Source organism: Pleurodeles waltl, unplaced genomic scaffold, assembly GCF_031143425.1.
Source record: "Pleurodeles waltl isolate 20211129_DDA unplaced genomic scaffold, aPleWal1.hap1.20221129 scaffold_59, whole genome shotgun sequence".
Taxonomy (NCBI): domain Eukaryota; kingdom Metazoa; phylum Chordata; class Amphibia; order Caudata; family Salamandridae; genus Pleurodeles; species Pleurodeles waltl.
The window spans coordinates 4178067-4193415 of NW_027150301.1; the positions used below are offsets into that span (position 1 = coordinate 4178067).

General features: G+C 47.1%; 1 protein-coding gene across 1 annotated transcript in view; it reads left to right on the forward strand.

The window, feature by feature from the left end:
• LOC138278810 (E3 ubiquitin-protein ligase TRIM39-like) overlaps positions 1 to 15349 on the forward strand; it is a 182335-nt gene that overhangs the window by 111568 nt on the left and 55418 nt on the right. Inside the window, exon 3 of the mRNA XM_069219323.1 lies at positions 685 to 915. Coding sequence (XP_069075424.1) covers positions 685 to 915 — 231 coding nt within the window. The remainder of the gene's footprint in view (positions 1 to 684; positions 916 to 15349) is intronic.

Below are 15349 nucleotides of genomic sequence, written 5' to 3' on the forward strand. Positions count from 1 at the left end.
AAACCTCTTCCTGACGTTCCTTGGTAGGAGTGAGTAGAGGCTGTTGTTGAACTTACATATCTTCTTGGACAGATAGTGATTCAGTTAAGTCTTTAACAACCTTAAGAATAAACTGAGAATGAGTGAGACACATGTCTACAAATGTTGTACAGCATCAGTTATTTGATTGGGTTGAATGATTGCTTGAACAAAGGTGATTGGATATCTTTGTGACATCGCATCAGCAAGTGTGTTCTTCATTATAAGTAATGAAGAAGATGTACCGAGCAAAGCAGTTGTGACTGTTCTCACATTGTCAATTACAGAGGCTCTCTACGTTTCTATGATGAGTTTGAATCTCAAATGGTCTTGTATTCGGATTTAAGGATGTCTCCATTGTGTGTAGATGAGTTTCATTGCAAGAAGTTTTATAAGTCTGTGTAGTTCTGCTCACATTCTTAGTAAGTAAGAAAGGTAGAAGATTGAGTATTTGTAATCCTGAGATTGCAAATCAATTGTCATTAGACTGTCCAATTCTATTAAATTCCTGAAACATATAATTATCACTATATTCAAGGGATTCAAAATCATATTTCTTGTTTCATTCATCATCTTTCTTAAATATCTTGAGAGGGAAGGAAAGGGTGGGCTCTCTGTCACTGGAAGCTTCCCAGAATCTAACCATCATTTATTTGATGCTGACAGAACAAGGTGAGAGCCGAGAAGCAGAAAATTGAGTCTGAGATTGAACAGCTGCGTCAGCTCCTGAGAGATAAAGAGCAAACGCTGTACAGGGAACTGGAGGAGTTGGAGCAAAAAATTACCATGGTAGAAAATGCAAATATCTCCAAACTGTCCAATCAAATCACCTCTCTCAACGTCCTGATAGAAGATCTAGAGAAAAAATGCAAGGAACCAGCCTTGGACCTCCTGAAGGTGAGCCACTGCTTCGTAAATACAAGACAATACAGAAGTGCTCCATTCATATTATGAGTGATGCGTTGAATGTACGTGACAACATGCAAGATCAACATAGAGGGTCAATTTACAGCAACCTGTATTCTGACAACCCAATATAACATTCAGACAATTTAAATTAACTGCAAATGTATCTGTTCTGTGCTCTGTCGCATGACCTCATTCAGAATGTGTTTATAGATTAATTTTTATTGTTACAAAGTTCCTACGGATTTAAAAAATAACGATTCTTAAATCAATGTAAAATATAAATATATTTCAGTTCTATTCCTAAACTAAATTATCATAATATTGACACATTTGTACATTCCTAATTATCAATGGAACTTTAACAAATAGTGAGCACTGGTTACATTCATTTACTAGATGAGACTGAATATAAGTGTGTAGTTTTGGTCAATCCCGCTAGCACGTCCCACCTTCCCTTATTTATATTTAATGACAAACCGTGAGTGTGCAGATTAAGAAAGAAGTTTCTCGTAGAACGGTCACATTGTGAATTATGGTTGCGTACTTTGGTGCAGCAGTATCAACAACAGTTTAATGCTTTTTCACCAGCTTCAGTGCTGTTTATTAAAACTGCTGCAATAAAGCTCCATTGCTCATGGTCCTAAAGATTTCCTAACCTGAATGAAAAAAAATTCTAGCTGTCAAAATGGAAAGATTTATTTCCATTAAGGACACGGAAGCGAGGAGTATGCTTTTCTTCCTTTGCTGTAATCAATAGCAGCCATATTCAAACTTTATGATAAACTACAAATCCCAAGAACCTTTGGGAATGGAACAGAAAAAACATCCAATCAAACATAGGCATTACTCCATGACCAATCAGGCCCCAGCAGAGACCAATAAAGTCCATTGTCCATGTTGTGCCAGCCTCTTTCTTCACTCAAGATCAGCCACCGCACATCTATCATGAGTCCTGTAAGAAAGTAGCCTCTTTCTAGCCTTGTTACCCCCACTTTTGGCCTGTTTGTGAGTGTATGTCAGGATGTTTGTCACTGTTTTCACTGTCTCACTGGGATCCTGATAGCCAGGCCCCAGTGCTCATAGTGAAAACACTATGTTTTCAGTATGTTTGTTATGTGTCACTGGGACCCTGCTGGTCAGGACCCCAGTGCTCATAAGTTTGTGACCTATATGTATGTGTCACTGGGACCCTGTCACACAGGACCCCAGTGCTCATAAGGGTGCATGTATGTGTTCCCTGTGTGGTGCCTAACTGTCTCACTGAGGCTCTGCTAACCAGAACCTCAGTGGTTATGCTCTCTCATTACTTTTAAATTGTCACTAACAGGCTAGTGACCAATTTTACCAATTCACATTGGCTTACTGGAACACCCTTATAATTCCCTAGTATATGGTACTAAGGTACCCAGGGTACTGGGGTTCCAGGAGATCCCTATGGGCTGCAGCATTTCTTTTGCCACCCATAGGGAGCTCTGACAATTCTTACACAGGCCTGCCACTGCAGCTTGAGTGAAATAATGCCCACATTATTTCACAGCCATTTTCACTGCACTTAAGTAACTTATAAGTCACCTATATGTCTATCCTTTACCTGGTAAAGGTTAGGTGCAAAGTTACTTAGTGTGTGGGCACCCTGGCACTAGCCAAGGTGCCCCCACATTGTTCAGGGCAAATTCCCCGACTTTGTGAGTGCTGGAGACACCATTATATGCGTGCACTACACATAGGTCACTACCTATGTGTAGCTTCACAATGGTAACTCCGAATAAGGCCATGTAACATGTCTAAGATCATGGAATTGCCCCCTCTATACCATCCTGGCATAGTTGGCACAATTCCATGCTCCCAGTGGTCTGTAGCACAGACCCTGGTACTGCCAAACTGCCTTTTCTGGGGTTACACTGCAGCTGCTGCCAACCCCACAGACAGGCTTCTGCCCTCCTGGGGTCCAGCCAGGCCTGGCCCAGGATGGCAGAACAAAGGACTTCCTCAGAGAGGGGGTGTTACACCCTCTCCCTTTGGAAAATGGTGTGAAGGCAGGGGAGGAGTAGCCTCCCCCAGCCTCTGGAAATGCTTTGTTGGGCACAGAGGTGCCCAATTCTGCATAAGCCAGTTTACACCGGTTCAGGGACCCCTCAGCCTTGCCTGGGCGCGAAACTGGACAAAGGAAAGGGGAGTGACCACTCCCCTGACCTGCACCTCCCCTGGGAGGTGCCCAGAGCTCCTCCAGTGTGCTCCAGACCTCTGCCATCTTGGAAACAGAGGTGCTGCTGGCACACTGGACTGCTCTGAGTGGCCAGTGCCCTCTGCTGACGTCAGAGACTCCTTCTGATAGGCTCCTTCAGGTCTTGCTAGCCTATCCTTTGTCCCAAGTAGCCAAACCCTCTTTTCTGGCTATTTAGGGTCTCTTTCTTTGGGGATTCCTCAGATAACGAATGCAAGAGCTCATCAGAGTTCCTCTGCATCTCCCTCTTCACCTTCTGCCAAGAAATCGACTGCTTACCGCACTGGAAGCCTGCAAAACTGCAACAAAGTAGCTAAGACGACTACTGCAACATTGTAACGCCGCTCCTGCTGCCTTCTCGACTGTTTTTCTTGGTGTGCATCCTGTGGGGGTAGTCTGCCTCCTCTCTGCATCAGAAGCTGCGAAGAAATCTCCCGTGGGTCGACGGAATCTTCCCCCTGCCAACGCAGGCACCAAAAAGCTGCATCACTGTCCCTTGGGTCTCCTCTCACGACGACGAGCGAGGTCCCACGAATCCAGCAAGACTTTCCAAGTGACCCCCCACGGTCCAGTGACTCTTCAGTCCAAGTTTGGTGGAGGTAAGTCCTTGCCTCCCCACGCCAGACTGCATTGTTGGTTTTCGCGACTTTTGCAACTTCTCCAGCTCCCGTGCACTGCCGGCGGAAATCCTTTGTGCACCCGGAAGCTGGGGTCCCCGGCACTCTAACCTGCATTGCACGACTTCCTAAGTTGTTCTCCGGCAACGTGGGACTCCTTTGTGTGACTTCAGGCGAGCACCGTTTCACGCATCCTCGTAGTGCCTGTTTCTGGCACTTCTCCGGGTGCTATCTGCTGCTGTGAGGGCTCCTTGTCTTGCTCGACGTCTCCTCTACCTCCTGGTCCAATTTGCACCGTCCTGGTCCATCCTGGGCCACAGCAGCGTCCAAAAACGCCAACCGCACAATTTGCAGCTAGCAAGGCTTGTTGGCGTCCATCCGGCGGGAAAACACTTCTGCACGACTCTCCAAGGCGTGGGGGATCCATCTTCCAAAGGGGAAGTCTCTAGCCCTTGTCGTTTCTGCAGTATTAACAGTTCTTCAACCTAGTAAGAGCTTCTTTGCACCAACAGTTGGCATTTCTTGGGCATCTGCCCATCTCTGACTTGCTTGTGACTTTTGGACTTGGTCCCCTTGTTCCACAGGTACCCTCAGTCAGGAATCCATCGTTGTTGCATTGCTGATTTGTGTTTTCCTTGCATTATTCCTCTATCACGACTTCTGTGTCTTTAGGGGAACTTCAGTGCACTTTGCACTCACTTTTCAGGGTCTTGGGGTGGGGTATTTTTCTAACCCTTGCTATTTTCTAATAGTCCCAGCGACCCTCTACAAGGTCACATAGGTTTGGGGTCCATTCGTGATTCACATTCCACTTTTGGAGTATATGGTTTGTGTTGCCCCTATCCCTATGTGCTCCCATTGCATCCTATTGTAATTTTACACTGTATGCACTGTTTTCTAAGACTATACTGCTTATTTTTAGTATTGTGTACATATATCTTGTGTATATTTCTTATCCTCATACTGAGGGTACTCACTGAGATACTTTTGGCATATTGTCATAAAAATAAAGTACCTTTATTTTTAGTATAACTGTGTATTGTGTTTTCTTATGATATTGTGCATAATCATTTGTGGTACTGTAGTAGCTTCACACGTCTCCTAGTTCAGCCTAAGCTGCTCTGCTAAGCTACCATTATCTAACAGCCTAAGCTGCTAGACACCCTATACACTAATAAGTGATACCTGGGCCTGGTGCAAGGTGTAAGTACCCCTTGGTACTCACTACAAGCCAGTCCAGCCTCCTACATTGGTTGTGCAGCGGTGGGATAAGTGCTTTGAGACTACTTACCACTCTTGACATTGTACTTTTCATAAGAGAAAAATATACAAAACAAGTTCAGTGTATGTACACATAACTAAAAAGTTTAGCATTTCCTCTTTTCACTGTTTTCTAAGTGCTGAAAAGTACTTCTAAACTTTCTAAAAAGTTCTAAAAAGTTTTTAAAAAAAAATTTTCTGTCTTTCTAAAAGTTCTGAAAAACTTTTTCTTCACTTTTTCTAACACTTAACTCTTTCTAAAAATGTCTGGCACAGGCCAAAATGTTGATCTGTCCAAACTTGCATATGATCACCTTAGCTGGAAAGGAGCAAGGAGTCTCTGCATACAAAGAGGTTTAAGTGTAGGGAAGAATCCTTCTTTAGAACTGTTATTGAACATGCTTAGAGAACAAGATAAGGCCATAAGTGCCCAATCTGTTGAAAAAGTTGTTGATGGTTCTCAGTCTGATCCAGGGACACCCCTGCAGATAGATTCAGTAAGGAAACTTCCCAGCCTGCCCATTAGCAGACAGCCTAGCAAGGTTGAAGTAGATGTAGAATCACACCATACAGATAGTGTGGTCTCTCATCACAGTAGGAGGTCTCATCATACAGATGATGGACTCTCACATTATACTGTTAGTAAACTTGTTAAGGTTCCCTCTGTTAGGGACAGGTCTCCTTCTGTCCATTCCCATCACACTTCTGTTTCTAGAAATGTCCCTCCCACCCACCCTGATGACAGAATGTTGGAAAGGGAGCTCAATAAGTTGAGAGTGGAGACTTCCAGACTGAAGCTTAAGAAGCAACAGTTGGATTTAGATAGACAATCTCTAGAGATTGAAAAGGAAAGACAGAAGCTGGGTTTAACCACCCATGGTGGCAGCAGCAGTATTCCCCATAGTCATCCTGTAAAAGAGCATGATTCCAGGAAACTGCACAAGATAGTTCCCCCTTACAAAGAGGGGGATGACATTAACAAGTGGTTTGCTGCACTTGAGAGGGCTTGTGTTGTTCAAGATGTCCCTCAAAAGCAGTGGGCTGCTATCCTATGGCTATCATTTAGTGGTAAGGGTAGAGACAGACTCCTTACTGTGAAAGAAAGTGATGCCAACAATTTCACTATTCTTAAGAGTGCACTCCTTGATGGTTATGGCTTAACCACTGAACAATACAGGATAAAGTTCAGAGAGACCAAAAAGGAGTCTTCACAAGATTGGGTTGATTTCATTGACCATTCAGTGAAGTCCTTGGAAGGGTGGTTACATGGCAGTAAAGTGACTGACTATGAAGGCCTGTATAACTTGATCCTGAGAGAGCATATTCTTAATAATTGTGTGTCAGATTTGTTGCACCAGTACTTGGTAGACTCTGATCTGACCTCTCCCCAAGAATTGGGAAAGAAGGCAGACAAATGGGTCAGAACAAGAGTGAACAGAAAAGTTCATACAAGGGGTGACAAGGATGGCAAGAAGAAGGATGGTAAGCCTTCAGAGAAAGATGGTGAAAAATCTCAAGATAAGCATGGGGATAAGGGTAAAACCAAAGATTCCACTTCAAATCTTAAACACTCTTCAGGGGGTGGAGATAAAACTAATTCTTCCTCTTCTTCTCAACCCACACAATTTAAACAGCCTTGGTGCTTTGTGTGTAAAAATAGAGGCCATAGGCCAGGGGATAAGTCCTGTCCAGGTAAACCGCCTGAGCCTACCACCACTAATACATCAAGCTCTAGTGCCCCTAGCAGTAGTGGTACTAGTGGTGGGACTGCTGGCAACAGTCAAGCAAAGGGTGTAGTTGGGTTCACTTTTGGGTCCATAGTAGAAACTGGGGTAGTCAGTCCCAAGACAGTTTCTGTCACACCTAGTGGCACTGGCCTTGCCACACTGGCTGCTTGTCCCCTTTCAATGGATAAGTACAGGCAGACAGTTTCAATAAATGGTGTTGAGGCCTTGACCTACAGGGACACAGGTGCCAGTTTCACTTTGGTGACTGAAAACCTAGTGCACCCTGATCAACACATCATTGGACAACAGTATAAGATTATTGATGTCCATAACTCCACTAAGTTTCTTCCCTTAGCTATAATTCAGTTTAGTTGGGGTGCAGTTACTGGCCCTAAGCAGGTGGTGGTATCACCTAGCTTACCTGTAGACTGTCTCTTAGGTAATGACCTAGAGGCCTCAGGTTGGGCTGATGTAGAGTTTTATGCCCATGCAGCCATGCTGGGCATCCCTGAGGAATTGTTCCCTCTCATTTCTACTGAAATGAAAAAGCAAAGGAGAGAAGGCCTGAAAACTCAGGATCCCTCTCCATCAACAGGTAAAAAGGGTATCCCAGTATCCCCTAACCACCCTACCATTCAGGATACCATTCCTGTGGTGGGAGAAACCTCTCCTGGGGTGGCACCTGTTCCAAGGGAATCATCAGCTGGCAAAGCTGTACTCCCTGAGGTAGAAGTACCTCTCTGTGGGATAACTGACATTGGTGACAAAAAGAGCACCATTTTAGTTAACATGGAGCATCCCTCCAACCCTCCCAGAGAAACTTTAGTGCAGAAACCCTGCACTGCCTCACAACACTTAGGACAGCATCCCTGCCCTAGTGTGGAGCTCATAGGACAGCATCCCTGCCCTGCTCCAACTCAAGAGAAACAGCATCCCTGTTCTCTCTTCCAGCCATATGGACAAAGTTTTTGCCCAGCTATGGCTTTTCTGAGACAGCATCCCTGTCTGGCATTTCCATCACTACAAATAGGTTCAGTGGACAATTCCCACTGCTCTAAACTAAAACTTACTGATAGAAACTCTGAAAATACATCTTCACATTGTTACTTAGCTAAAAAACTTCAAACAGGGTGGTTTACATCCTCACAGGGAAGTAACCATATAGTGGATGATAAAGGGAGTAACCAGTCTATTGCAGAGCTACTCTCTACTTATCACCACTTAGACAATAAAGTCTCAACTGGCCAAGGTTAGCCTTATTGTCCTTCGTTTGGGGGGGGGTTGTGTGAGAAAGTAGCCTCTTTCTAGCCTTGTTACCCCCACTTTTGGCCTGTTTGTGAGTGTATGTCAGGATGTTTGTCACTGTTTTCACTGTCTCACTGGGATCCTGATAGCCAGGCCCCAGTGCTCATAGTGAAAACACTATGTTTTCAGTATGTTTGTTATGTGTTACTGGGACCCTGCTGGTCAGGACCCCAGTGCTCATAAGTTTGTGGCCTATATGTATGTGTCACTGGGACCCTGTCACACAGGACCCCAGTGCTCATAAGGGTGCATGTATGTGTTCCCTGTGTGGTGCCTAACTGTCTCACTGAGGCTCTGCGAACCAGAACCTCAGTGGTTATGCTCTCTCATTACTTTTAAATTGTCCCTAACAGGCTAGTGACCAATTTTACCAATTCACATTGGCTTACTGGAACACCCTTATAATTCCCTAGTATATGGTACTAAGGTACCCAGGGTATTGGGGTTCCAGGAGATCCCTATGGGCTGCAGCATTTCTTTTGCCACCCATAGGGAGCTCTGACAATTCTTACACAGGCCTGCCACTGCAGCCTGAGTGAAATAATGCCCACATTATTTCACAGCCATTTTCACTGCACTTAAGTAACTTATAAGTCACCTATATGTCTATCCTTTACCTGGTAAAGGTTAGGTGCAAAGTTACTTAGTGTGTGGGCACCCTGGCACTAGCCAAGGTGCCCCCACATTGTTCAGGGCAAATTCCCCGAGTTTGTGAGTGCTGGAGACACCATTATATGCGTGCACTACACATAGGTCACTAGTATGTGTAGCTTCACAATGGTAACTCCGAATAAGGCCATGTAACATGTCTAAGATCATGGAATTGCCCAGGATGGCAGAACAAAGGACTTCCTCAGAGAGGGGGTGTTACACCCTCTCCCTTTGGAAAATGGTGTGAAGGCAGGGGAGGAGTAGCCTCCCCCAGCCTCTGGAAATGCTTTGTTGGGCACAGATGTGCCCAATTCTGCATAAGCCAGTTTACACCGGTTCAGGGACCCCTCAGCCTTGCCTGGGCGCGAAACTGGACAAAGGAAAGGGGAGTGACCACTCCCCTGACCTGCACCTCCCCTGGGAGGTGCCCAGAGCTCCTCCAGTGTGCTCCAGACCTCTGCCATCTTGGAAACAGAGGTGCTGCTGGCACACTGGACTGCTCTGAGTGGCCAGTGCCCTCTGCTGACGTCAGAGACTCCTTCTGATAGGCTCCTTCAGGTCTTGCTAGCCTATCCTTTGTCCCAAGTAGCCAAACCCTCTTTTCTGGCTATTTAGGGTCTCTTTCTTTGAGGATTCCTCAGATAACGAATGCAAGAGCTCATCAGAGTTCCTCTGCATCTCCCTCTTCACCTTCTGCCAAGAAATCGACTGCTGACCGCACTGGAAGCCTGCAAAACTGCAACAAAGTAGCTAAGACGACTACTGCAACATTGTAACGCCGCTCCTGCTCCCTTCTCGACTGTTTTTCTTGGTGTGCATCCTGTGGGGGTAGTCTGCCTCCTCTCTGCATCAGAAGCTGCGAAGAAATCTCCCGTGGGTCGACGGAATCTTCCCCCTGCCAACGCAGGCACCAAAAAGCTGCATCACTATCCCTTGGGTCTCCTCTCACGACGACGAGCGAGGTCCCACGAATCCAGCAAGACTGTCCAAGTGACCCACACGGTCCAGTGACTCTTCAGTCCAAGTTTGGTGGAGGTAAGTCCTTGCCTCCCCACGCCAGACTGCATTGTTGGTTTTCGCGACTTTTGCAACTTCTCCAGCTCCCGTGCACTTCCGGTGGAAATCCTTTGTGCACCCGGAAGCTGGGGTCCCCGGCACTCTAACCTGCATTGCACAACTTCCTAAGTTGTTCTCCGGCGACGTGGGACTCCTTTGTGTGACTTCAGGCAAGCACCATTTCACGCATCCTCGTAGTGCCTGTTTCTGGCACTTCTCCGGGTGCTACCTGCTGCTGTGAGGGCTCCTTGTCTTGCTCGACGTCCCCTCTACCTCCTGGTCCAATTTGCACCGTCCTGGTCCATCCTGGGCCACAGCAGCGTCCAAAAACGCCAACCGCACGATTTGCCGCTAGCAAGGCTTGTTGGCGTCCATCCGGCGGGAAAACACTTCTGCACGACTCTCCAAGGCGTGGGGGATCCATCTTCCAAAGGGGAAGTCTCTAGCCCTTGTCGTTTCTGCAGTATTCACAGTTCTTCAGCCTAGTAAGAGCTTCTTTGCACCAACAGTTGGCATTTCTTGGGCATCTGCCCATCTCCGACTTGCTTGTGACTTTTGGACTTGGTCCCCTTGTTCCACAGGTACCCTCAGTCAGGAATCCATTGTTGTTGCATTGCTGATTTGTGTTTTCCTTGCATTATTCCTCTATCACGACTTCTGTGTCTTTAGGGGAACTTCAGTGCACTTTGCACTCACTTTTCAGGGTCTTGGGGTGGGGTATTTTTCTAACCCTTGCTATTTTCTAATAGTCCCAGCGACCCTCTACAAGGTCACATAGGTTTGGGGTCCATTTGTGATTCACATTCCACTTTTGGAGTATATGGTTTGTGTTGCCCCTATCCCTATGTGCTCCCATTGCATCCTATTGTAATTTTACACTGTATGCACTGTTTTCTAAGACTATACTGCTTATTTTTAGTATTGTGTACATATATCTTGTGTATATTTCTTATCCTCATACTGAGGGTACTCACTGAGATACTTTTGGCATATTGTCATAAAAATAAAGTACCTTTATTTTTAGTATAACTGTGTATTGTGTTTTCTTATGATATTGTGCATAATCATTTGTGGTACTGTAGTAGCTTCACACGTCTCCTAGTTCAGCCTAAGCTGCTCTGCTAAGCTACCATTATCTAACAGCCTAAGCTGCTAGACACCCTATACACTAATAAGGGATACCTGGGCCTGGTGCAAGGTGTAAGTACCCCTTGGTACTCACTACAAGCCAGTCCAGCCTCCTACAAGTCCTGTTACCCAGTCTAAGGGGGTCATTCTGACCCCAGCCGGCGGCGGTATCCGCCGGCCTGGCTGGGGCCGCCAGAATACCGCTCCGCGGTCACAAGACCGCCGCGGGTATTCTGGGTTTCCCGCTGGGCTGGCGGGCGACCGCCAAAAGGCCGCCCGCCAGCCCAGCAGGAAACACCCTTCCATGAGGATGCCGGCTCCGAATGGAGCCGGCGGAGTGGAAGGGGTGCGACGGGTGCAGTTGCACCCGTCGTGAATTTCAGTGTCTGCTAAGCAGACACTGAAATTCTAAGTGGGGCCCTCTTACGGGGGCCCCTGCAGTGCCCATGCCATTGGCATGGGCACTGCAGGGGCCCCCAGGGGCCCCACGACACCCCTCACCGCCATCCTGTTCCTGGCGGTCAAAACCGCCAGGAACAGGATGGCGGTGAGGGGGTCGGAATTCCCCATGGCGGCGCAGCTGGGGGATTCCTCAGGGCAGCGGAAAACTGGCGGGAGACCGCCAGTTTTCCGTGTCTGACCGCAGCCAAACCGCCGCGGTCAGAATGCCCTTAGGAGAACCGCCGACCCCGGCCCTGGGGGTCAAGGACCGCCAGGGTCAGAATCAGCCCCTAAGTCCCTAGGAAGAAAGAGAAGCATCAATTTTCCATCACCAGCTCTGAAGCAGGGGGAAACTGATTGGAAAATCCCAGGAAAGTTTCAGAAAAGCTAGAAAACAGACTGGAGATCTCCAAAAAGGTGTGATCAACACTACTTCTAAATGTTGCCTCCTAATTTGACCCGGGTGGTCATTGCAAATGGAGGGAATGCCTAACCCTTCGCCTTACTCCAATCCTGAAGGAAGGCGTCTGTCGCTGCCACCAACTGGTCCGGTCTCTAACTGAAGAAGCCGGGTAGTTGGTGGTCCAGCCAGCACACTAAAGGTCTCCTGAGAAAGGTTCCCGGCATACCTGAAGCTTGGCAAAGTTACCACAGGCTAGAATCCCAAAGATGAAGAGCGTGCCTGATCGCTTCACTTGCCCAGGGAGATATTCTGCTGTGACAGAGATTTGATGGTCCAGGCAGTGCTTCCAATAATTAGAGCCTTGGAGCGAGTGCCCCCGGATGGTTGATATATTGGACCGCTGACACATTTTTCATCTTGAGGAGAACACACAACTGAATCTTGTTCTTCGTCCAACATCGTACCATGAAAGAGCCAGTTAGAAGCTTCATTCAATTTCTGTTCTTGAGGAGACCCTTGTAGAAAACTCTATGCATCTGGTGCCCCAACCTGACCTGCTGGCATCCAATTCTATAATGAGGTCTGGGGCCGAAGCGAAAATCACTCTCCCATTTCATGCTTGTTTGTGGGACAGCCACCAGACGATTTCTTTCAGCGCCCCATCTGAGAGAGACACCAGTTGGGAGTAAGTTAGTCCTTTCTTCAAATGAGAAGTCTTTAACCTCTGTAAGGTTAAATTATGGAGGGGCTCAGGAAGGATGGCCTAGATGGATGACGACAGGCAGCCCACCAGGTGAGTGATTTCCCTCAGCGAGGTGTGAGGTTTGGCTAGGGCCTTCCTCAACTTGTGTCAAATCTTCACCACCTTCTGGGATGGAAGGCTGTGGACAGTCATAGTAGAGTCTATGATGAAGCCCAGGAAAGTTGCTCTCTGGGAAGGAACCAGCAGTGACTTTTTCTCGTTTATCACAAAGCCTACCCCCTCCAGAAGGTTAATAACTGTTTGAAGTTGGAGAGAGAGATGACATGGACATTGACCCATTATCAGCATGTCATCGAGGTAGATGATAAGGCGTATCCCCTGTGGCCTTAGATGTTCCACGACCCGTTTGAGAACCTTCGTGAAGCACTAGGGGCAAAGAAGACAAAGTGGAAAATGTTAACGTTTGTTGGCACCAAACATACTGGGGGAACCTTCAATGCAGGGGAAAAATTGGAATCAATGGGTATGCGTTTTTGAGGTCCAAGCGGACCAATCAGTCTGAGGGACGTAACACGTCTTTGAGGAAGTGGATCCCCACCATCTTGAAATCGTGGTAGACAACCCATTCATTGAATTCTCATTATTTGATGACTGGGTGTTGTCCTTCATTGCTTTTGTCCACCAGAAAGATGTTGCTGATGAACCCATGGAGATGTGGGACCATCCGACAAAAAGCCCCTTTGTCCAGTAGGAAGAGATGTCCTCGTCCATGAGGGCTGCCTCTCGGGAGGAAAACTGAAGGGGACGAGGCCATGGTTCCTGATGAGGGAAACCATAGATTTCTATTTGGAAATCTTGGGCCATTTGTAAAACCCAAGCATCTGCTGTAAAGGATCTCTAGGACTGGAGGAAAACCCCCGCCTGACCCCACTTTTGTAAGAGAGGAAGGATGAGCACTCAGCGGAATGGAGGAAGCGGAGCTCCCTCTGAATCCTCTGCACAGGATGTGTTGCCCTCTGGTGGGGTAGAACTTGGTGAATCTGGTCTTGTCCTGAAAGGAGCCTTGTCCGGAGCCTTGCCCGCGGGAAGGGTATTGGAAATGTGCATGGCTGACCGAGCGGCCTCCGCCATGACCGGCCCCTTGGAAAACCCGAGAGTTAAAGACTTTCTTTATGGAGGACCTGGCCTAGTCTAGGGAGATGAAGGTGTTCACAAACTTGCCCAACTCTTTGACAAAGGGTCCCCTTGGGCAATAAGCCCCACCGCCGACGTCGCATTGTTCCGGTGCTTTGGGTAACCTTAATCAACAGGGAGTGGCAGCACTGTGTGGACGGCGTGCAATTGGCATTACCTAAGAAGATGATAGCATGCTGTGCCCACCTTGAAAGGGCCTCTGGTGAAATAAGGGCACTCGTGGCCTTGGAGTCTTCAGTCGTATCAAGGATCTTGGTAAGGGGCCAATAGTACTCAAAAGCTTATCCTGACAAGCCCTCCAGGAATGGAATATGGTCTTTTTCGGGTCTTTTATGAATTTTGCCAGGGAAGTGGCCATTCTGGAGTCAATGTCGGGAGTCAGGGCGACTGTACCCTACAAGCCAGGGCAGGGACATTCGTCTGGAAAGCAGCTGCAGGCTTCTTTCTCCAAGGGCTTCCTAAGGTGACCTACCACATAGCTGGCTACCTTTTCTGCCGGAGCCCACTCAGAGGAGCAAGGGTAGAGGATGTAATCGGGGTCAGGAAATGTCCAAGCCCTGGTCCTGGGCCTCTGGGTTTGCAGTGTAAGGGATGGATGGATGCCAAGGTCTGTAGGACACTTCCTCATCATCTGAGTCCACAGGGGACTCATCATCTTGAGGGTCTGGGGAAATAGGGCCTGGGAATTCCAGGGCTGGTTCAGTAGGACCCGGGATTGGGGGGGGTAGCCAAGAAAGCTTGCTTAAGGCAAGCAGAAGCATCATAGTCAACGCCATCCTTGCGACGAAGCTTGGCAGGCACATGGTCTGGATTTGGGGCAGATTGGAAGGTGCCTAAGATCCCAGAGGGTGCAGTGGTATCCTTCATGGGATTAGAGATATGGGTGCAGGCACGCGCAGTTTGATCCACCAGGTACTGTTCCAAGGGGCCCATGGACCCAGCAACCGCCTGGTAAATTAAGGCATCTACGCCTCATAAAATTCATCTCTGATTGAACTAATGCCTATGTTTGATCGGATGTTTTGTCTTTTCCATTCCCAAAGGTTCTTAGGATTTGTAGTTTATCATAAAGTTTGAGTATGGCTGTTATTGATTACAGCGAAGGAAGAAAAGCATAATCCTCCCCTCTGGTCATGACATAGAATTACTTCCGTCCATTCATTTAATAATTTGTTCTTCAAATTGAAACAATTCAGAGGGAAGTCCAATTCTATACATAGAACATAGTTTGATGACTGAGACTGCTCCAGTTCAAGTGTGATCAGTTCTGAGAGCATTTGCAGCCTCCTGTTTTAAACTAAAACACCATGTTACATAGACACAAGGGCTTCTTCCTGAGTACTGGTTATACCCAGTTCTAGTGCTGCAGCTTGTATAAGTGGACATTTTCTAACAGGAACAAGAGACCTAAGGATCTTATCCCACGCTTTATCCAAAGTCCTTGTTCATTTACATTTAATCCCATACAAGTGCGTTAGAAGTATTTTTGGCGTGGTATACTTTGAATACAGACACTAGTTGTTTCTCAAGTTATGCAGGAGTAATAACAGGTCTGGCGTCTGATCTCAGGAACTCTAGACTATAATACATGATGCATTCAGAATATATCAGATTGTACTGTCATCTGCCCTCATTCAGAATTTCAAAGCTCTGCTGTCTTGTGGGACCACTTGGGATATCACAAGCTGTGCTGTGTCATGTGACCCTATTCAG